The sequence below is a fragment of the Corvus kubaryi genome, unplaced genomic scaffold (assembly GCF_017639235.1).
Source record: "Corvus kubaryi isolate FWS band 111438036 unplaced genomic scaffold, C.kubaryi_AGA036_p1.0 37396, whole genome shotgun sequence".
Classification (NCBI taxonomy): Eukaryota; Metazoa; Chordata; class Aves; order Passeriformes; family Corvidae; genus Corvus; species Corvus kubaryi.
The window spans coordinates 15587024-15609542 of NW_024581135.1; the positions used below are offsets into that span (position 1 = coordinate 15587024).

The window sequence follows — 22519 nt, forward strand, 5'->3', positions numbered from 1 at the left end:
GGAGTGCCAGAGCAGGATAGAAGAAGAGGAGGAAGAGGAAGGGATGTCCTGGGTGCAGGGAGCACCTCGGGATGGGTAGCCTGCACCCCAGGAGGGTTTAGGGTGCTGGAGCCAGATGGAAGAGGAGGAGGAGGCTGGGAAAGGGTGCCGGAGGAGGAGGAGGCTGGGTGGGGCTCCCCGTGTCCCGGAGCCGGATACTGGCACGGATATGCTGGCGTGGCAAGGCTGGGGGAGGGCACACACACCTGAGAGCACCAAGCCAAGCCCCCTCCCACCTGTGGAACACTGCCCTGAGAGCTTCTTCCCCTGACCCCTGCACAACCCACCTCCCCAGCCCCTCTGTGCCAGTGCTCCCAAACCTGACACAACTGTGTCAGTGTCCCGTCCTGCCCCACATGACCCCTATGTTCTTCCTCCTTCCCAGGCCCACAGCAGGCAGGGACCCCCTTCTCCCTTCCAGAGGGGTGCAGAGGAGGAGGACCTTGAGCTCACAGACTTTGTAGCAATCAATTTCCCCAGCACTGATCCTGGGAGGAAAACCCAGGGCACAGCCCCGCTGGATGCCCCTTCCCAGGGCACAACCCTCTTGGATGCCCCCTCCCACCTCCAACCCTTTCTTTGTCCAGTAAGTTCCCATTTTCCCAGCCAGATCATCACAGCAGTGGAACTGTTCTGCAGCCCCTCTGTTCTTTGTGCATGGACAAGAGGTGGGGTGCAGAGAGCTCAGCCCAGGGTAGAGCTGGCCACGGACCCAAAACTGCCTGGGGAAGGAGAAACCTCACCTTCCACCCCACAGAAGGTCCTCCCAGCATGGCAGCCCCCTGAGGAGCAGAGCAGAGGCAGGAGCACTCTTTTTTTGACAAATGCCTTTATTTGCTACCGGATAGAGGTCTATTGCACAGCAGCCTGGAGGCTGCAGGGCACACAGCCCTGCCCCTGTTCAGTGCTGGACGCGGCGGATGGATTGGATCTGGTTGGTGTGGGCCTGGCTGCTGTATTCATTGTACTTCTTGAACTCGCCGTTCTGTCTGTCCCGCTCCAGCACGTACTGGTAGCCCCTGTATCCTGGGTACTGGTATGCCACCCACCTGCAGGCAGACCCTTGGCTCAGAGCCCCAAGCCAAATCCTCCCATCCCATCCCATCCCATCCCATCCCGTCCCGTCCCATCCCATGCCATCCCATCCCATCCCACCCCTCTGCTTGCCCTGGGAGGAGAGGGACAAAAAATACCCAATGGCTTGGATTTTCAAGGAAAAGGTAGCAGGAAGGCATCCCTTTCTTGAGGGGGTCCCCCTTCCGCATCCTGGGGTTATACAGGAGGGAGGTGCTTGCTGAACCTCTGCTCTTGGCACCCCCCGGTCCCTGCCCCACTGGCTGCACTCACGCTCCGGCGTTCACTTTGATGGATGCCACCTCCTTGTTGCCCCAGCCCATGGCCTGCAGCGAGGGATAGTCGTCACTCAGCTCAAACTTGTGACCCTGGAAGTTCTCAGCCTCGTAGAGGATGGCTTTGCTGTCATTGTGGTTCTGTGAAGGGAGAGAGCTGGAGGTCAGCAGGAATGGCTTGGCTTGCCCAGGGATAGGGGATGTGGCATCAGTGTGACACAAAACAAGGCACTGTGAGAGGCCTGGGATCCTAACCGGCTTTGGTGCAATGCATGGGGATGTCCTACAGCCTGGCACCCCTTCACTGGGACACCTCTGGACTGCCCAGAGGATGCTGCTCCCATGTCCCTGCAGTCCCAATGCACAGCTGTCAGTGAGAGTTACAGTGGCTACAACCTCCGGACCCACACAGACTGCTGCCCTCAGCATCGCCATGCTCCCCAAGGTTGCAGGAGGGTTCAGGGCAAGGCAGGATGCTGAGAGAGATCCCCTCAGCTCTGTGGGGCCTTTCTGGGTGCTGGACATGGAGGGGTTAATGGCTGGGACACTGAGTGATGCAGCACTGTCCCCCGTGCCCAGCCCCCACATGCATCTATCTGCACTGAGGAGCAGTCCTGCCAGTAAGGAGTGATCTTATCACATCCCCTTTATTAAAGCCTGAACATATCTGCCTGGTGATTATTAAAAGTTGGGGGGGGACCCCCCGCTCGGAGGCGCAGACGTGCCGCTGCTGCGAGCACCAGTGTCTCTGCAGATGGAGCGATAGAGCTGCGTCTGCCCGGGCACGGCTCAGGTACCCTGGACGGGAGGGGGACAGACCCTGTACCCTGAGCATCCCTGCGGTCCTGCCAGCTCCTCTCTGTTCACCCCATCCTCGGTAACCGGGGCTGGGAGACAAGGCCTTGGGACCCCAATCTGGGAGGTGGCTCTCCAAAGCACAAAGCAGAAGGAGCTGGAATTGTGGTTCAGGCTAAATTTTAGACCTAAAAAGCATCCCAGGATCTTTTCAGGGAGGTGGGAGCTCGTGGGTGCAGCTACTCCTCCACTTCACAGGTACCTCTGTGTATACCTCACCCCTCCATCCCATGCCCCATGTAAGTCATCCTCCAGTCTGTCCCTCTCCACCTCCCTGCTGGGCTGCCTGGAGGAGGCTCTGCCTGCCCTGAGCCCCCCCTCTGCGGTGTCCCAGTAACTCACTGCGCATTTGACAGGCCGGAAGGAGAGGAGGTGCTCGGTCCGGTAGCCACTGTTCCCGCTCCAGGCCTCCCACCGGGGATAGTCACCCTTCTCCAGGATAAACTGCTGTCCCTGGTACTCAGGGTACTCGAAGCCTACCCAGCTGGAGGGGAGAGGAGGAAAACCCTCAGGGATGTGTGACACAGTCCCCAGGATTAGCCAGGGGTCGGCTTCTCCTTTCTGGGCAGGGGACAGAGACATCCTGGCAGGTTATGGGTCTGTCACAGACGTTGGGGTCCTTGCTAGCAGCAAATGTCCCTTTTGAAAGTGGGGCCCCTCTCCCCAGAGCCACACCATTGCCTCCAACCTGCACCTTGGCTTGGCAGGGTCTCCCTGAACAGCAGATGGGGAAACTGGGGCACCACACAAGGAGCGCAAGCAGGAAGATTGCATGATGAGGCTGTGTCATAGCTGAGGAAGGACTTGGGTGTTCTGGCTCCCTAGCAGCTCCCAACGGTCCCCTGGGAGCAGTGGGTTTGCTGGAGCGGGGTGTGCCAAGGGGCCACGGGGCTGGCGGGGCACTTACGGGCCAGACTCCACCTTGATGGAGCGGATCTTGCGGAAGCCGCGCTCCATGATGCTGGGGCACTCCATGAGGAATTCGCAGCGCTTGCCCTGGAAGTTCTCCTCCTCCCACACCGTGATCTTGTACTGCCCCAGGGTGTCCATGGCTTCACTGCTGGTCATACGGGTCACTCGGCTGCTGGCAGAGCCCCACATATCACCCCAGGGCAGGCGCCCACCGTCAGCCCCCAGCCACCCCGCTGCCTGCCGCTGAGCCTGGGATGCCAGTGGTGCTGCCCTCACACATCCCATGCCACTGGCCCTTTGCCCTCCCAGGCTGGCATGGGGGCATTTCCCATTCCCTTTCCTTCGGTGCTGGGGGATCTCTGTCCAGTGAACCCCAAGTTGCAGGGGGAATTTGCAATGCCCCATCTCTCCTTGTGATGTACCCACAACTGCCTCAGTTTTTCTTCTCCCAAGCTCCCTGCGATGGCTCCAGGAGTTGTCTGGGTGCAGCGGCACTGTACCCACTGCTGGGAGGCGGCGGTGACCCCAGTTCAGACACAGGTGCAAGTGTAGCCCTGGGGTAGAGCAGCCTGGCTCTTCCATCCCTCCTGCCAGGTCCCTCCTGCCCGCGCAGGGCACCCCCGTTGTGCCACACAGCACCCACCACTTGCCCTTCCCCAGGGTGAGCGTCGGGTGGGGGCTTGGTGTGGGGTGAAGGGAGCGTGGCAGCGCCTGTGCGGTGCGGTCTTGGGGGCTCACAGCCTGGTACTTACTTGGTCGGCAGGGCAGGGCACAGAGGCGAAGGTGGCGGTGCCGGCGCCGGCTTTTCCCCTCGCCTTTTATAGGCGGGCGCTGAAGTGCCGATGGTGCAGGCGGTCAGGGCGCTGTGTCAGCAGGCAGGGGATGCGGGGGGGACGGGCTGCTCGCCCACCCCAGACTCCGGCTGTCCATTCCACTTAGGCAGTGTGGCGAGAGCGGCCCCCCCGCGCCCAGCGCGGCTGACAATGAAAGTGCTGGGCTGTGTTTGCGCAGCGGCTCAGGGCACAATGGGCAAAGGGCCTGACGCGCCGCTTTCCTTTCTGCCCACGGACAATGTCCCCGCTTGGCCCAGGGATTAGGGACCCAGCCTTTCCCAGGGCACCCGCAGCCTTTGCCAGGGTTGAGGCTGGTGGGAAGGAGGTGCCAGGGTGAAGTGGGGATTTACCATCTGGGAGCTGAGGGGTACTGATGTCCTCATGCTGGAACACAGGGCTTATCTGGGGCTGCTTCTGCCCCTCCACGTGGGACTCTGCCACCATGGGTCCCTTCTCCAGACAGGCCCTGCAGGGGTTCCTGCGTTGGCTGCAGACTGGGTGCTAATGGTCACCAGTTACATGCTTGTAATGTCCTGGGCATGTCCTCTGGCTTGACAAAGAGCTCCCTGTGCTCCCACTCACTTCCCATTTGGGCAAGGGACACCATGCACAGTGGGAGGGGACCAGCTTTGGGACAGAGCTGTGTCCTTCACCTGGACAGCAGGACCAGCCCTGCCTGGAACTGCACCATGCCATGCAGATATCCCCACTGTCTCCCACCAGGAGCTGGGATGGATGAGGCCAACACAGGCTGGAAAGGAGGAAGAGTGCCCTGTCGAGCTGTGAAATCCTGGGTGTCTAGGCAGCAGTGTTTCTTGCAGCATCCCTGTGTAGTCTGTGGTGAGGCCAGGCACTCCCCACCTTCAGCTGGGCAGGTGCCATGCTGGCCGCTGGGCAAGGGCTGGGCCATAGCACCTCAAACCTTCCCAGGAAAACTCCAGCCCTCCTGGGGGTCCTGGGCATGGGGTCAACATCACAAGTGGCCCCGACATGGTTGGTTATGGAGAGTGCAGTGTGGGCAGCTGGGAGTGGTGTTAGCCTGGCATCAGCAAGAATCGGGGACAGAGGGGTGACAGCAAGGACGGGCTGGGGGCAGGACTCGAGAGTCCTCTTCGTGTCCTCCCCACTGCTCGACGGCTCCGAGGCTCGGTGCGAGTCCGCGCCGATGCCTGCGGGTCCCACCAGAGGGTGCAGCCTGGCAGCGGTTGGAGCAGGCTCCAGCTCAGGGACATTAGTGGCCCTTGGCCGGGGACAGGCGCTGGGGAGGCGACCCTCAGCTTGCATTGCCTGGAGTGCTCCTAGCAGGGAGGGGGAAGACCCTCTTGGAGCTGTCTGGGGAAGCAGAAGGTGGAAGGAAGGATAGGGATGCTCCCTGGAGAAGGAAGAGCACCTTGGTGCAGCCTGGTGGCCTGGGGACATCTCTCAAAACGCTGGGAGACAGGCCTGGGCAGCGTTTAGGGAAGCCATCACCTTGGCGAAGGTGAGGCAAGATGCAGAGCCAGTGCACCGAAGGGTCCCCCCACGGGGCTGCCACCCCTTGCCTGGGCTGTGTGAACAGAGGTGTGGGGCACTGGTTAGTTTGGAGTGCTTGAGGCATGAGGGCAGCTGGGGACTCTGAGGTGCAGGGCACTGTGGGGTGTATTACAGAACCCCAGTGCGTGAGGCACCATAGAATGTGTAGGATGCTGCAAGCTGTTACGGGATGTGCATGTAGGGTGTGTGGGGCACTGTATGGTGTGCTACAGGATCTGTGGGGCACTGGTGGTGTGCCATGAGGAGCATGCAAACAGTTCAGTCATCCCCATACAACATTTTGGACAAAAGCACTGGAAGGCAAATGGTGCAGGGGAGAAACCCAGATGCAGACTGTGCCCCTCCCTTGATTCTCAGCACATCGTACTCACTGGGATGTGCCTCACCTCTTGCTCGGTGCATTCAGGGCAGCCACATGGGAGCCACAGCCACATCAGGGCACAGTGAATCAGTGGGGTCACTCACGAGGAGCCCTCTCCTACTGCATCCCAGAAAGCTGATGCAGCCTGTCCGCTCTGGGCCATCTCCACGCAGTCTCTGTCACCAGCCAGCATTCCCATGGCTAGGTCACCTGCCAGCCCCCAGCCACACCTGCCCAGCTGGGAACAGGGACAGAGCGAGGCTGGTGCGGGGGCAGGCAGTGACTCTGCTCAAGGGCAGCTGCTAATACTTGCTGTGGGAGCTGGTTAGCACTCACCCAGGGCCTCCTGCATAGGCTAATTTAATAAGGGCCCCTCATTGCTCCCAGCTCAGCTTGTTCCCTGCACTAGCAAAACAGATCATGTTTCTCTGTGCCACTGGGCACAGCGCGGCAGCCGGCAGCCCGGGGGCATGGTGGGAGCACAAGGTCACCCAAGTGTTCCATGCCAAGCCCAGACCATGCCAACCATGGGTTGTACCCATGTTGCAGACCATGTACCCCTTTTGCAGGCACTGGTCTCAGGACAGTGCACAGCTGGGGCAGCTGAGCAGGGAGAGGTGAGGCAGGTGCTGCCCAGGAGCCCTGGTGCTGATGCCATGTCTGTGGCAATACCCAGTTGTAGCCACTGACGTTATGAATATCTGAGCTAGCTGACCAGGGCAGCACAGCTGTGTGCAAGCCATCTGGCTGACACCACGGGTTGAGCCCCGCTCACACCCTGCAAGGACCTCTAGCTGCTCTCTCCTTCTCCCCAGCCCTGCTGGGGGCTGGACTGCCACTCCAGGGGGCTGGAGGTCTGGGGGCTGGGCTGAACAGGAGCAGATGGAGCTGGTGCCGGCCCCTGTTTGTCTTTCTCCCAGTTGCCTGGTGCTCTGTTTGTTCTAGGGATGGCTTCCTGCTGCCAGGGCCAAAACAGGTGGCTTTTATTTGCAGGGTCTGGCTGATTAGATCAGGGGTGGTGTGTCATTGCCCCCACACAGCCCCACTGCTCCCTTTTTCCTCCCCTTTCTCCCCCAGCCTCATTTCCCTGGGAAATCATCCTCCTTGACAAGGATGCAAACACCCTCCTTCTCTCCCCAGTCATCTTTGCTTCGGGGCTGCTCTGAACATGGCAACACCAGGATTGGTTAATCCCATCCAAAACCCCTACTTCACCTGCTGGATCCCTGGATCCCAGAGCCAAGAGGGTTGCTGGTATCCCCAGTGCCACTTGTCCCCTCCAGAAGCTTTGCTGGCCACACGCGACATATGTGTGCAGGCACACAGCTGCCACAGAAGCCACGCCACACAGGCACTGCCTTGCCCAGGGAGCCCTGGCACACGCCAGCCGCCCCACACACACGTGCCCTGTGCACCCAGCCATCCCATCCCTGCAGCCGGAAGCTCCTGGGTCGCAAAGAGCCTGGCAGATGTTGCTGGGATTAACTCCCACGCAGGTGCACACGCACACCGTGGGCTGCCAGCTGTTCCACGCCGGGAGAGGTTCCAGGCACTCGGGTTTCCCCCAGGCTGGGCTTGGCGCACACCAGCTGCAGCTCCTGCTGCCCCCAGGGCAGGATGGGTCCAGGGGCTGAGTGGGAGAGGAACCCACTGGGGACCAGGATGTTGACTGGTCTCGGGGTACTGTCACCAACAGCTAGGGAAGGGCAGGGATGCAGTGAGGGCATAGCAAGTGGGACACAATGCAAGGGGTACCCACACGTTCTCACTCACAGCTGGTCTTGTAAACAGCTGGCTGAGATGGTGCTCCATGCAGCAGCCCTCACCCCAGTCAGCTCTCCACAAGCACCCGTGGCCCTCAGCCAGTCACCAGTACCCCCACTGGAACCTGCTCTCCAGACCTGCCCACCTGCTGCCCCCACTGGCACCCTGGCCACCCCAGGTATGCTGCTCACCCCCTCCTTGTGGGACTATGGGTGCCCACTGTGCCCTGTGGCACCCACAGCTCTGGAGCTGCACCTGCAACAACCCACCAGGACAAGGATACTCCCAGGGACACTGGCTCACCCCGTGCCACCCATTCACAACCTGGCTCTGGCTGCCCCCGGCATGGCGGTGTGCTCAGTCCCCAATTCTGCCAGCCTTGCAGAGTCCCCACGAACTGCCAGGGGAGCTGTGGCCTCACCTGCCTGCTCCCCACTGTTCCCATGGGGACTAATCCCACCTGAAGGTCAGGGAGGCTCCGCCAGCTGCTTACCTCCTGCCTGTGGATTACAGCCTGGGTGTGAGCAGGTGACAACTGCTGCCTCTCCGGGTTGGGCCAGCCCTGGCAGGGAACTGACAGCAGCACAAAACCAAGCCAGGCTGCTCCAAAAGGGAATCCAGGGTGGCATGTCCCATTCAGCCTGAGGTGTCCCCTCTGTCACACCCTACCCAGATGGGGATGCCAGGCACTGGGGCAGAAGAGCCAGTATCTGGTCCTACGGTCCTACAGTCCAGATCCTGACCTGAAAGGGAGCCCACTGATGCCAGCCACTGTGACCTCCTGCTTGTTACCAGAGGTGACCTTAGCCTGGCACCTCCAGGTGCCACCACCCATAGCTTCAGTGTCCTGGAGAAACCTGCTGGTCCTCACAGAGTGCCCAGTGCAGACCAGTCCCAGGGAGCAGTGATGGGGACAGGGGAGCGCATCCCACCCCACACCCAGTGTGGCCTGGATGCAGCTGCCGATGCATCTCCTTCAGTACACTGTATCATATTTGGAGGGGTACCACGGGGTGAGCACAGCTTCCCAGATCCCAGCTTTACCTACAGCACCTAAGGTGTTGTCATGGAGGTGCAGAGTACACGATTAAGGCTGGCAGCCCCTGGCAGCCTCAGAGCCAGGAGATACCAGCTCAGCTGGCACCTGGCCACGGTCCCACTGCACCCCAGTGCTCCTCCACTCCCCTGTTGGCCACATCTGTAGTGGTAGGCACCCCAAGCCTGGGTGATGCTCGTGCAGGAGGGAGATGAAAAGGCTGGCAGTGGCGAGTCCCCTCCTCCAGCAGCTCTGAGGATCAGCACAGGCGGGGGCTGAGCCAGCACTGCTGCAGGAACAGAACATCCTGCCTCAGGGCTCCCGAAGCCGGCGACAGCTGGGCCAGAAGCAGCAGCCCTGGCAACCTGCTCAGTGTCCATCCCCTGGGCAGGCTGCCCACGCACTTCCCAGAGCCACTGGCTGGGAAGAGAGGAGCCCCATTGCTCACCCCTTCCCTGGAGGCCCCATGGGAGGATGGAGATGATATGCTCCAAAATGCAGGACTAGTGTAAGTTCTGGGTTTTCCCCCCAGCCTCTTGAGTTCATCAGCAGGACTCTCCCTTATTCCTTTCATTCATGGGGGTGCAAAGCCCTTTTTTTGGGGGCAACTGTAAAATATGTCCACTCACCCCAGTGGTCTGTATGTGCAGGGGAGAGGATGCCAGGCTGTACCTATGCTGTCCTGATACTCCCCATGGCCAGGAGTGGATTGGAATGTGGAGAACTGCCTGTAGTTTCACCACAGCAGAACGCAGATCCATGCCTGGGACCCACCTCTCCCCTCCACCCTGTCTGACAAAGGGTGATAAACTCATCCCAGAGCCCAGGAAGACTGAGGACTGCCTCTCCTTGTTATCTTCAGCTGGGGGTGATGTGTGGGATGACCCCATTGCTTGGTGACTGCATCTGAAGCTACAGCCTGGCAAGGGGAGTGTAGGACCACAGCACAGAGCAAGGACAATCCCTTTGCTCCCTGTCCCAAGTCTGGCCATGGCCAGGAGCAGGCTGGAGCAGCGCCCTGATCTCCAACATTAGCCTATCCCCAGGGACACAAGCAGCCTGTGTCCTTGTACAAACTCTCTGGGTACCCACAGTGGTGCTGGGACAGACTGACTTTCAGGGGCAGGGAGCTTCTGCTCTGCCTGGGCACCTCCTCCAGGCACAGCAGAGATGTGCCAAACAGGCTGGGTGGAGTCAGTCGAGGTCTAGGGGTGCTCACACTACCCTGGTTCTCAGCCCTTGGGATGCCCACACAGCCCTGTGGGCTGGTCCCCTCAGGGCACTGGGGTGCCGAGGACGACCAGCTGCCTCTGCCACATCCTGAAGTGAAGCAGTGCCTGCCCCAGGATGGCACACCCCATCCGGGCTGGGCAGGACATGAGCACCCTACAGGCTGCCAGCAACAGTGCACACCTCTGCTCACACCCACACCTTCACCCGGTGCACTCACACCAGGAAACAGAGCAGCGAGCGCAGCAGGGGCACGGCCAGCACCACCCGTTCAGCTCAGCAGCAGAACACGCACACGTGCACACAGGACAGGGATGCACCAGCTCTGCCCTGCCTGCCAGGGAGGGCACGCACATTAAAACATGCATGCACATACACACCTGTGTGTAACTATGCCTATGTGCAAATGCAAACCTGGGCACTTGCATCTTCCCAGTGCTCCTCCTGCACCCTGCCCTCTCCATGCAAATCCTCCTGGTGCGGAACTGTGCCACGAAAATCCCCAGCCCAGGTCCCAAGGTCCCCAAAGCCGTGCCACTGGCCATGAAGAGCCTGGGGTTTGGGGAACAGCACCACCCAGCACAGACAGCAATACCCCACTGTGCCTCATCCTGTGCCAGCCTGGCGCAGCCCTTGGTACCAGCACTGGCTCTGACATGTAAAAGTGGGTGTTTAACACCTCTAGCTCTTCCTAGCATGAGGAGAAGCTCACCCTTGGGTGCTAACCCTGCCAGAGAGCCATTCCCCGGCTAACACAGCCCTCAGGGCAATGTGGCTTCCCGGGGCCATCCCATCTTTAAACGGTGTCACAGTGTTCCAGTGCCACTGGGCTGGCAGAGCTGGACCAGGGAGAGCAGGATGGGAAGATGGCAGGGGGGCAATTAAACCAGGGCATAAGACAGCCCAGAGGTGCTGGAGCAGCTAAGCGAAAGTGGAGGCGGCACGGCAGCATCTCCACAGCCTTGCTCTGCCAGATACCATCTCCGCCAGGCTCTGCCCCCACAGGGACACACGTGCAGCGACTGGAGCACATGGACAGCAGGGTCTGGCTTTGCTCAGAGTTATTAATCGTGTTCTATTTGATCCCAGCCTGAGTGGGGCAGCTGCAGAGGGTTGTGCATATCGGGGGATGTGTTGTGCTTTCTCAGCTTTTCAACTTTGCCAGGGTTGGTAGCAGGAGACACAGAGCCTGGACACACAGCCCCAGGGGGCCCATGACCACAATGATGGCCAATCACCACACCATCTGGGGGCTGTTCCCAGGCTAGGATGCACACTTAGCTCTGGAGGGATGCAGGGAGCACAGCAACCCTGGAGATGTTCTTTGGTTTTGGTCCCTTCCTACACCACCTGTTGGAAACTTCCCAAAACATCTGCCCAAACAGGAAGCCTAGAAGGTGCCTCATCTCTGCCCCTTGCAGGGGCACCCCAAGGAGGGAACAGGACTCTCCTGCTCCAGGACTGGGGCTGCTGAGCTTTGTCCTGTGCATAGCTGCATGAGGGTGAGGGAAAGCAGCAGGAATCTTCCTGTCTCTTAGCACACTCCTGAGCTCCTTCACTTCCAACCTCTCCTCCATCCACACTGGGTGGATGGGCTGAGCCTTTTTGGTGTTTGCAGAGAGGCTGCAGATGGACTCAGGCTCTACCTGTGAACTCAGAGCATCCGTGAGCATGGTGGGACTAGAACTGGATCCTGTGTTACAGAAGTGCCTGTGCCAGAGGGCAGGGCAGAAGCAGCTCAGGGCTGGCAGAGAAATCGCAGGCAGAGGCAGGCATAGACACTGACACTAGGGAGGTGAGGGATCTTTCCACTCCCAAACAATATCCTGAGATGGGAGGAAAGCAGGTTCACTGCCGTCCCATCTCCTGGCTCTCTGTTACTCCCTGCAGCTTCCATGGTGCTAGGAGCAGCCCCAGGCTCTGAATGTCTGCTCTGGCTGCTGGAGGGGGAGGGATGGGACAGGACATGGAATGGGACAGGTGTCCAGGTCAAGCACTTGTGCTTTGAGAGCAGGGCAGGCAGTGAGCAGGGCTGTCCTGGAAGAGACCCACCGGCTTGCCAGCACCACCCCCCACACCCTTCCACAGCAAGCATAGGCAGAGAGATTGCCACCAGCAGGAGCTGGCACCTTTCCGGCAGGCTTAGGGTGCACAACAGGAAACACCTGCCCTGGACAGTCAGGCAGTCTCTGGAAGGGCTGGGAAGTGCAGGTCCTGGGAGTGAATCAAGGCAGAGGTGTGCGAGATGTGGCACCCCTCATCCTCTGCCCTGCTCCCTGCTGCCTGCTCCTGCCCTCCCTCCCCACTGCCTGCGCTGTCAGCAGTTAAAGCTCCCTTGGCGCCAGCAGACCATTGAGACCTACCTGGGTGCTTGGCAGAGCCCTGCCAAACTCCACCCTGGGCCAGCACCGTGCCAGGGCTCTCTGTGCCTGCCACGGCTCTGCAGTGCTGCCAGGGCCAGGCTGCCCTTCCCCAGCAGGCTGCTACAAGCAGCAATCAGCCACACAGGCAGGACGCGTGTGCCTAGTGTGTTACATGTGCCTGTCATGCCATGGGCACAGGGACATGGGTCCTGCACGTCACAACCTGCAAAGCTGAGTGCCAGAAATGCCATGTGTACCACTGCCACGCGGGTCCCATGTCCCACAGTGCCATGTGCAGGTCCCATGGGGTTCACACATGCTGTGTGTGGATTGCTTCATCTGTGTGCACTGGCTGGTCCCTGCTGCGTGTGTTTGGGTGAGATTGCATGTTGTGCGCGTCCCTCGAGCGCTTTGCTCCGCACACAGACCAGAGGTTCGTCCTGGCACGCGGGAGTTGCAAGCAGGCGTGTGCTCCCTCCGTGGTGGTGCCGGGTGTGAGCGCCAGCCATGCGCTTGCAGATGGGCTGGACCTGCCTAACGCGAGCCGAACGAACAAAACGTTCAGGTCAGGTATTGCACGTGGGGCTCGACGCCAGGCAAGTGCAGAGATGCTCCGACTTTGGATAGTGTGGGCTGGAGGGGTGCTCTGCCGTGGGCTGTCAGCAGCCCCTTCTGCACCCTTCCTCCTGAGCTGGGTCCTTCCAGGCTGGGAGATGGTGTCCTTGCTGCTCCAAACCAGCTCCTCTGGGGGTAAAGTCCGGAAAGTGGAAGCTTGACACCTGCTGCCTGGGAAAGCCAAACAGAGCAGGGGCGGGTTAAACTGGCATGGCAGGGTGGAGAACGGGGATGAAAGGAAGGAAGGAAGGAAGAAAGGAAGAGAGTAAATGGAGGAGGGGAGGGAAACAGAAAGGTTGGAAAATACAGGTGAGAAAGAAGAGTTAAGGAAAGAGGACAGGCTGGACGGTGTCCCCTGAGCCTATCCCCTTCCTTCCCAGGAGTTCAGAGGTGCGACCAGACTCCCAGTACTTGTCCCAGAGAAGCCCCCAGGATGTTCTCCATGCCCAGTACACTGCTCCCAGCCAGGCAGGCAGGACCCTGGCCAAGGTGTGCTGGGCTCTAGCAGCTCACCTGGCTCCGGTGACACGCTGGCAGCTGTCAGGTGAGTGGCTTCGCCTTCCCCCGCTGGCTCACAAGCAGAAAATGAGGGTGACGCTGGCTGGACGGGGCTTTTATAGTCCTGATAAAAATAGCGCTGGCTGGCCGGTGATCGGGGGGCCGGAGAGATGTGACTGAGCAGAGACAGGCGAGAGGGCTGGGCTGGCAGCGGCGAGCCTTCTCCCCAGCACACCTGTCACAGCTCTGTGTTTGCTCAGAGCAAATATTGACCCAGGGAAGGCCGGCTGGGCAAGGGAGGCGATTAGCCCACCTAGATTAGAGGCAGAGCAGGTCTCTATGCAAACTCTCCAGGGCTGCCTTTGTTAATGGGAGCCTGATGGGCTGATAGGAGCCAGGAGCCTGGGTGCTGGGGTGGTGGGGAGGAGGAGGTGGGGGGGAGAGGAGGAGACATTCATTAACCTGCACTGGAACAACACCAGCTGTCACTTTTCCACCCACCTGCCTGGCTCACTTTGCAGCAGAGATGAGGGGAGAGCGGGGGGCCAGGGGAAGCAGGTGTGAGGATACCCTACCTGGGCAGCTCTAGGATGGCAGTGGCTTTCTTCAGCATTTTGAGCTGCTGAGAGGTCAGGGAGCTGTGAAGTCTCAGGGCAGAAAAGCAAATCTAGTGCCTGCCCCAAGCAGTCTGAGTGCCAGTGACAGCAAGGACTTCCTTGTTCTCACCCCAATCCCCCCACTCATGCTGAAAATCCCCATGGCACACCACAACAATGCTCACACTTCATCTAGAGGAGTCCACAGACTTCTGAGCTACGCAGCAAAGCAGAGCTCAACAAAACTTTGGGAGCTTTCTCTTTGGGAGCGTTCCCTTTGAGAGTGTTCCCAGCGTGGCCACACAGGCTGGGAGCCAGCTGTCCTAATGCAGCAGCAAGAACAGGATGTGTTTCACTCCACGTGCACACGCCTCCCCGTGGGTCACTGCATCCCAGAGTCACAGCACTCCCGTGTCCCAACTGTGTCCCTGCCCAGCAGGGTAACCAGTGCAGGCACCCCCGTGCTGGCTCCCGGAGCAGTGTACAGAGCCCACGGAAGCTGGGAGAAGTTTAGACACACTCCTTCAGTGCCCAGCCACGCTGCTCAGCCCTGACAGCCCTCTGCTGATCTCAGCTACAGTCAGCAGGAGCTGGGCTCTCTCCCAGTTACTCTGGCACCCACAGCTCCTTGGATAACAGAGCATGAAGTGCAGCAGCGGTGGCAGGAGAAGCTCCTTTGTGCAAGTGCAGTGGCCTGTTTGTTTGTGTAGATGGGTGTGTTTGTGGGTGGGGAAGGGGGTAACGCTGCTTTAACCCCCATGGTGTACACCTGCAGGAATCGTGGTCCTAGGTGTGCTTTAGAAACCATCACCAATGCTCCTCCCAGAGCTGGAGTGTACTTGCAGGTTGCAGTAAATGGATTCCCTAATGTAAGTGGATAGCGGCAGATCCTTAGCAGCCACTGCTGCCCAGCTCTTCTTCCTTGGAGACTTGATCCTCTCAGAGTCACGGTTTTGAAAGGCAGGCTACATCCCTCCTGCCTGCTGCTGCCTCTGCAGTCTGGGGTCCCCCAGGCCTGGCCCTGGGAAGTGCTAGAGTGATGCCAACCTGCTGCCCTTGCTCATCCTGGTACTCTTTTTCAGTAATTTTGGCAGCAAAGGAAATGAAGCACCACCAATACTCTGTGTCGTGGTGCAAAGGAGAATTGCGACGTCCCCCTCCTTTTGATGCTGTACAGGCTGTGATGTTTGGACTTGCATATTCTCCTTTCCTAGTATGGGAAATGCACTGGACAGGACTCCCACCCCTCCCTGCCCGGGCACACACCAGCACAGTGGAGCTGCAGCTCCTGGCATAGGCTGATTGGCTGCCCCCTCTCTTTCTGGAGAAGCAAAAAACCCCAAATACCACAGGTGCTGCTGCAGTGCCAGCAGACATCTCCAAGCCTATATACTGTGTCAGAAATGCTCTTTCACCCAGTCTCTCTCCTGCGTGGGCAGGGCCCCACCACTCACCAAATAGCAGCAAATACTGTCCTTGCAGGGCTGCTTTACAGAAAACAGGAGAAAAGCAGGTCCCTTGAGCTTGCAGAGTGCCCTGCACTGCACTGCTACCCTGGGGAATGTCTTCCACCTGCCCTGCCATCTCTGGGGCAGCATCTACCAGCTTGTGCCCTTCTCTGTCAGGCAGGCAGGCAGTGCTAGGACCAAGCTCCCAGTACAGCTGGCCTTGGAAAGGCAGCCTCAGTCTGCTCTTGCCGCAGCCAAGGGCTTGTGCTGCCTCACTGTCCCATAAGGACCGACTAGCTCACATCAGAGCACCTCTTGTGTCCATCAGGAGCGAGCATGGTGCCCTTGCCTGGCCTGAGCATGGCCCCCACTCCCAAACACCAAAGTGACACAGCTGAGCCAGCAAAGCCTCAAAGTATCTTGGAGATGGGAGGCCAGGGGTGAAGGATTTGTCCAGCTCTGCCAAGGGATTTGGAAGGATCACCCTCATGCTTTTGCTCTTCAGCCACTGCAAGCTGGTCAGGGCAGGACTTTTCCAGGTTCCTACCTCCTACACTGTACAGAGGGAGAAGGGGCTGATTCCAGCAAGGGACTCGTTAATTCCTTGCTCCCTAACACTGCTGCCTTCGCCACACGGACACAGAGACCCACCAAGTGGGGCTTTGCAGGAGATTCAGGCTCCCCAGCTGCAATGGGACAGCAAAGCCTTGCAGACACCCTGTCAGGGAAGCCCTGAGCAGCCTTGTTCCCTTCCTTTTATCTCCCTGACAATGGCACGATTCAGCAGGTGTTAAATGTTTTAATGGGATTCAGGATAGCTTCTGTTGCCCACCTGCCCCAAGGCCATTCCACCCCTCCCTGGGAGCCAGGAGTAACAGACAAGAAGAAAGCACCTGTTGTGTGTTGCATTAACTGCCTGATGACTGAGTGCTCCCGATAATTCGCACAAGGAGAGGGGGAGTCCCATTAGCTTGCCGAGCTCATGCTCAGCCATTGGTGTGCTGGCCGTATACCTGCCGGGAGCCCGGCCTGGCTACGAACCCCAGTCCCATGGGAACATCACCTGTTTCACTACCCAAACACCAGTGGGAAGAAGCAGGACCTGTATCTACAATATTTCTGTTGGAGAGATGTGCATTAGAAATGCAGCTGTGTTTGGCAGAGGCCAAATCCAGCCCTGGGAGACAGTACAAGCTCAGACTTCCTCCTGCCTGAGACCCAAATGTGGTTAGCAGAAACAGGACTTCTCCCCTCTTTTGGGAGCTGAACTGGGCTGTGAGTCTGGGCCTACTACAGTCCCACAAGTCCATTGCCCTTGGCAGTGGGTACCAACAAACTGGTACCTACTGGTTTCCCTCTTGCTAAGGGAAAAGCCCTTCCTGCCAGCTCTGCACATCTCTGCCCTCCCTTCACCTCACCATTGCCCCAAAGATCCAAGTGAGAGAGAACCCCCTGGGTGAGTACATCCATACTATGCAGAGCTCACCTCCAGCACCGTCTGGGAGTGCTGCTTTCTCTCTTTGCTAACGGGACAGTGATGTGGCTCAGTCACAAATTAAAGTGTTTTCCAAAACCCGGGTCAGGGTCTAGCTCCCAGCCTGAGAAGTGGAATTGGGAATTTCCCCAACCTGGGAAAGAGGCTGCCCCTTGTGTATTTATACTTTAGGATGAGGATAAAAGAAGAAAAATGTGTGACAGCTGCTACTCTCTTTGCTTACTGCACTCAGAGTGGTTCTGGATGACAAGCACCAGAGAAGAGCTACAACAGAGGTGACACACCACCATCTCACAGCCCCCAAAAAGAGCTGAGAGAAGAAAAACTTTTCTCTCACAGGTGTAAGTAGCTCTCAAATCTGTTTCCCTGACTCACTTGTTGTTTAAGGCATCATCTTCAAGATCTCTCCTACTAGAGTGATGCTTATCAAACAGTGAATTTCCCTCTAACAGTGCTCCAACAGGCAAGTACAGTGTGAGTTCTGTTTTCTCCAGGTCCAGGCTGGGAGCACAGGGGAGTGGGGAGAATAGGAGCATTAATGACAAACAAAAATTCCCTGCACATTTTGATGGCACTCTGGCTCCCTCCATTTGCTTTTGGGTGCTACACCAGACCAACACAGAGCATTTCCCATGTTAACTTTTCCAGGTAGTGGATGCAATGGTACAGGTGTAGTGATGCAGCCTAAAGAGCCTTAGATCACACAGCAGATCTGAGGATGGGCAAACTGACACTGTCTTCACTGCTCCAGGCTGCCCTTGGGCAGCTGGATTCAACCTACTTTAGGGCAATAGTGAGGTTTCTGCCCCTGCTTTTGCTATCCATTTGGGAACTTTACTGCAGGACTACAGAGCACCTGCAGTGAGCAAATCCTAGCAAGGAGCCTGGACCAAGAAGAATCACTCCAAGTGGACTGAACAGCCAGGCCCTGCTGCTGCCTTGAGTTGTGGAGGAAGGAAATGGTTCTGCATTACCTGTTCAGCACTAGCCAAAGACCAGAGGAATACAGAAGGTCTGCTGTGACGTAAGAGACCTGGTACCAACAGTATTGGGAAGGGAGGAGAGGGTTTGCACTTCTCAGGAGAAGGAACCAGGTCCCATGTGAACACCCAAGGCACTCAGGCTGAGTTCAGGAGCTGGTAGTGCCTCTGCTCTATCTCTGACAACAGGAACAGCTCGGCCCTGGGGCTTAGTAACAGCTACACACGCAAGGCTCCTGCACTGAGAGGAGTGTGGGGGTGAAGCTGGGTGAGCTGCAGTACCCCAGGCACAGCAGGCAACTGCCCTCTGCTGAGCAGGGCAAAAGCCCTCCACAGTGCCTTGTGCAGTCTTCTCTTAGGAGGCGAGGGAAGAAGACACAGCTCTGGTCTTGGCTGGGTCCCGGCACTGGGAAACAAGGCATGAGGGTTTGGAGGGGGACACCAAAGCTGCATCCTCACCAGAGCTGGGTGGCTGCATGAGCCCCATGTTGCAGAGCCCATAGCAGTACTGCAGAACAGGGGAGATGACGCAAACGCAGCCCCACGGCCCGGCATAGCCATCCTGCAGCTCCTGCCTGGGAGCAGCAGCTGGGACCCACCACCAGCCTGTTCTGTGCTGGCCACTGGGATTTCTCACAACTCACACCGCCACCTCCCGGCTGTGACAAACCCGCTCCTTCATTGCGACACCTCTCGCAGCCTGACGGACTCCCCAGGCCAGGCCAAGGCTCAGAGGATCCCCTTCCCCAGGTGACAGCCTTGCAGTTTGAAAAGTCTTGTGAGTCTTTGTCCAGGGCTCACAAGCCCAGACGCAAAAATTATGTATGTTACACACGGTGTCAGTGTCTGAAGGTCAAGTTGCTTTTATTGGGTTGCCCGTGTGTGCTGATGGTGCTGCAGCTGCCCCCTCGGGCTGGTCACTGTAAGGGGAACCTGCAGCCACCACTGGAGCACGGAGGGGAGGAGGATTCACTACCTGCATCCTACTGATGTCATCACCTCATTGCCCAGCTGTCAGTCCTTCCTCAGCTGCATTTCAAAGCAGATTCCACTTCTCTCAGCTGGTACAGACTGAGGGTAGTGGGAATTGTCACAGTGGTTGTCCATGTGCTCCCTGTAGCATAGAGTTCTTCTCCGACGATGGGGCCAGCCACAGAAAGGAGAGATCTCATGGACTCCGCTGTGGAGTTGTCAGAGGATTCAAACCAGTGCTGAGAACATAGTCAGGACATACCTCCTCAGAGAAAGCCAGCATGCTGAGCTAAGGTCATGGTGTGGGAGGGTCCGAGTTGCTCTGGACATCACAGGAATGAAGAATGGAGAAAGCTGATGTGCTTGAAGAGCTTAAGGAGCACAGTACCCAGCATCTATGCTCTGGAGGACGGGGGTGCCGGATTGGTGATTCTGAAAAAGAGATGGCAGCTCTGGAGATGACATCTACATCCAACAACCCTCTTCCATTAACCCTCATTCTCATCTCTCTGCAATTCTGCCCAAGCTAGGGCAAACCCTCATGCTTTTCGCTCAGATCCAGATCTACTTCCCCCACCAGTGGCCATTCCCTCAACCTAACTAGATCCCACACCACCTTGGACTATGAAAGCTTTGCTTCCTTTCTGCTGTCAAAGGCTGTGCTGTCTGCTCCTTGACCCCTTTTCCCAAAGCACCATCCTTGTGCTAGGCTCTCCAGTGCCTCAGGCCAGCTGTTCACCCATAGGGCCCTACCCCAGAGCTGCATGAGGGTCTCGGGTCCACAGAAAGGTTGTACTGTTACTACCTCTGCTCTGAGGCTCAGAACAAGCCAAGAGGGGGTAGAGACTTTGGGAGTGGATTCTCCCTTTTGCACAGGCAGCCTTGACATTGATAGGCAGGGATTCAGCTAACCCACATGGTCTAGAAAATGGGCTGTGCTTCAGCCTGACATATTAAGGACAGGTCCTGTCCCCCACCAGAGCACAGACACACTCTGCTACCTTCGGGAAGGGTTGGGGGGTAAAGCAATGACCATGGGCCGGGCTGTCAGCACCACCTCCCCACGGCTGGCTTCGGTCAGGATATTCTGCAGTGTGTTTTTCAGCACGAGCTCCACAAGGTTCCCAACAGCTGGCTGCCTAGAAGGACAGAAGTACAGCAGAGGACAGCTATCAGAAAGAAGATAAAGCAGGCTGCTTGCTGTGACTCCTGCCAGGAATCACCAGGCACAGCAGTGGAGCACACACTGTGTCCTGCACACTGAGACCAATTACCCAAAGGCTTGAGCAATGGGTTGCTGACCCTTGTCCCAGAACTGTCATCAGCTGGTGTCAGGCCCTGACCTTAGACAGAGCTGGGTGACTATAGTTTTACTGGTTTCTCCCTCCAAGCTGTGCTGTAGCTGCTGTTGGTAAATATGCTTGTAGCAGTGTAGAAGGGAGCAGCCACAGCAATAGCAAGATGGTGAAATACTGCAGTGAAAATAAAAGGTAAGGTAAGCACATATGGCACCCTAATGTCTAATATGGCCTGGACTTCTGGAAAGTAAAGCAGACCTCATTCACTACCAGCATCCTGGCACTGCCCATGGCTCAACCCCAGACACAGTAAACCTTCCCTCCCCACAAACCACATTCAGGAGAGGGTGGCTAGTGGGGCTAGCATCGACTTCCACCCAGACAACACAGAATACACCAGCAGAAATGCTGCAGGGCTGAAGGAGAAATGGACTTCTGGCCAGGCAGTGTGCTGCCATGGCTCTCTTGACTGTGCAGCTCTTGACTTTTATGTGTGAGCTCTTCCTCACCTACTTATGATCTCCTTTTCCCTCAACTGCTTTTGGTGAAAAATCTTGTAAGATTCCAGAAAATGACTGAAAGAGGTTTCCTGACTCATTTTTTTCCTCTCTCCATCCTTCTCAAGGTCAAGATCTGTTGAAGCAGAGACCCTGGAGGAGATTGTGGAGCCCTGTCTACTGTCCTGGAGCTCTGCTGATTTTGCAGACTGGAACTGGAAAAAATATGGAATAGGCTCATCTTGGAGTTTTCTCACTGACTCCTGGAAGTAGCTGTTCTCCAAGAGGCTTCTAGGAAGAGGAAAATAAAGGATGAGTTACAGCATATCAGCTATCTGTATGACCCAGAGGATTATTACAAGACACCACAAATCAGAGGAAACCACTGACTGATGTCAGTGTTTAGTCTGTCCCCTCTTGCTTCTGGGCCTAAGAGAGGCAGCAAGAGGGCTTGAGCCAGTGAAACTACCTCTGTTTCCCCAGTGCTGGTTCTTTACATTTGTGCAGCTCACAAACTGAATAGATGTACCCCAATACAGCCTGTTTCCAAGGTCACAACAGGTAGAGTTCCCTGGTTCCTGGGAACTCTGGAGGGATGGGCTCAGCCCCTGGCTGTGGAGGAAGCTCCTGCCTTGACTGTCACTCCAGGATCCCTGAGCTCATAGTCCCCAAGACAACCTTTGGCAGGTGGATCCCCCATTCTGGCAACAAGGGTGCACAGATTCCTCTAGGATTAGCAGAGGGCTAGCCATGCTGCATGCATTTTCTGGAGGACAGGGGCTTCAAACCACGTGAGGGTGAAGGGAAATGCACCTGATGACACCTGTGAGTATGTCAGCGACCATCTCCAGCTCCGGTTTTGAAGCAGCAGCCAGGGACAGCCATTTGGGCTCCATGTCCATCCTGTTTCTGTACCCTTTTCCATCCACAGATTCGCTCTCTGAGGGCTGGGTGCTGAAAGGGCTGGGAAAGGAGGATTTTTTCCATCAGTGGCAGCACTACTGAACCAAACTATCAAAGATCTGCAGCCTCCTGGCACTGCAGCAGTACTTCAGGCAAGCAGTGCAGGCAAGCAGGGGAGGAGTGGGAGCTTTCATATTTGTGACAGGAGCAGGGACACTGTCATAAAAGAGGAACACTGAGCTCTGACAGCTGAGATGGGGAGAGAAACAGGTCATGTCAGCTAATGCTGGGGAAAGCAAGACAGCTCTTACCTAATTTTGAGGTACTGGAGAGGAGCAGAGCAGAGCGCCAAGTTCAGTGCATATCAGAGCATAGGCAGCCCTGGCTCAGATGAACATGCCAATCCAAAAAACCACTATCTCTTACCGGGACAAGAAGTATTTGGGAAAATCCAAGGAGAACTTGCGGAGAAATTCCTCAATAGTGTAGGACCTGGCTGACACATCAAGGTGTAAGACCAAGGGCTTGGGAGGCTCTGGTTTGACCCACACCTGGCTGGCATCTTTGCCCAACAGCAGCCCCCTCTCAAGGTGTCCAGGTGGCTGACTGGGTGTAGGGCGACTTTTAAGAGGGGGTAATGTCTGTTGGAGAGAAAGAAATGGCATGCACATAGTTGGTTCTTTGGCCAAAAGTAGGCTGATATAGGTTTGAGCACAGGCATGAGAACTGAAAGCCCAGCAACCAGAGCCACCAGATCCTGGGTGTCAAAATGATCTTAGCACCACAGTACTGATATCAGGCATGAGCAGCCATAGTGGAAATCAGTTCTGTTCCCTTCTCACTGCCCAGTGTGCCAGCCCCAAGTGTCAACAGGGCTTCAGGGTCTCCCTAAGGTACTTGGGGCTGGTGTACTCCATTGTAGAAGCTCTTGCAAGCACACCG

The 22519-nt window shown here is 57.4% G+C and overlaps 2 protein-coding genes and 1 long non-coding RNA gene across 9 annotated transcripts in view; 1 reads left to right on the plus strand and 2 right to left on the minus strand.

Annotated features, from left to right (window-relative positions):
• Nucleotides 1-836: 836 nt before the first annotated feature.
• On the minus strand, nucleotides 837-4110 carry CRYBA2 (crystallin beta A2). Of its 2 annotated transcripts, none has more exons than XM_042040918.1 (5): nucleotides 3908-4110; nucleotides 3151-3324; nucleotides 2586-2727; nucleotides 1387-1529; nucleotides 837-1088 (listed from the first exon to the last, which is right to left on the minus strand). In XM_042040918.1, exons 2-5 carry the CDS (start codon nucleotides 3309-3311, stop codon nucleotides 941-943), a joined length of 594 nt encoding a protein of 197 aa, XP_041896852.1. In that variant the 5' UTR covers nucleotides 3312-3324; nucleotides 3908-4110; the 3' UTR covers nucleotides 837-940. The 2 variants fall into 2 exon arrangements, with proteins under 2 accessions (XP_041896852.1, XP_041896851.1); XM_042040917.1 differs by having other exon boundaries at nucleotides 3151-3327.
• A 9028-nt stretch (nucleotides 4111-13138) lies between these two features.
• LOC121670534 lies at nucleotides 13139-21006 on the plus strand. Its single transcript, XR_006018160.1, has 2 exons — nucleotides 13139-13434; nucleotides 20803-21006. It is a non-coding gene; the product is annotated as an uncharacterized LOC121670534 (long non-coding RNA).
• CFAP65 (cilia and flagella associated protein 65) overlaps nucleotides 18747-22519 on the minus strand; it is a 32025-nt gene continuing 28252 nt past the window's right edge. For 3 of the 6 annotated variants that reach the window (XM_042040911.1, XM_042040913.1, XM_042040910.1), the window contains 5 exons: nucleotides 22004-22218; nucleotides 21488-21637; nucleotides 20687-20965; nucleotides 19881-20018; nucleotides 18747-19311 (listed from right to left, as the gene is read on the minus strand). In XM_042040911.1, the coding sequence (XP_041896845.1) occupies nucleotides 19275-19311; nucleotides 19881-20018; nucleotides 20687-20965; nucleotides 21488-21637; nucleotides 22004-22218 (819 nt within the window). In that variant the 3' untranslated portion in view covers nucleotides 18747-19274. The remainder of the gene's footprint in view (nucleotides 19312-19880; nucleotides 20019-20686; nucleotides 20966-21487; nucleotides 21638-22003; nucleotides 22219-22519) is intronic. The other 3 variants (XR_006018159.1, XM_042040914.1, XM_042040915.1) reach the window with 3 other exon arrangements.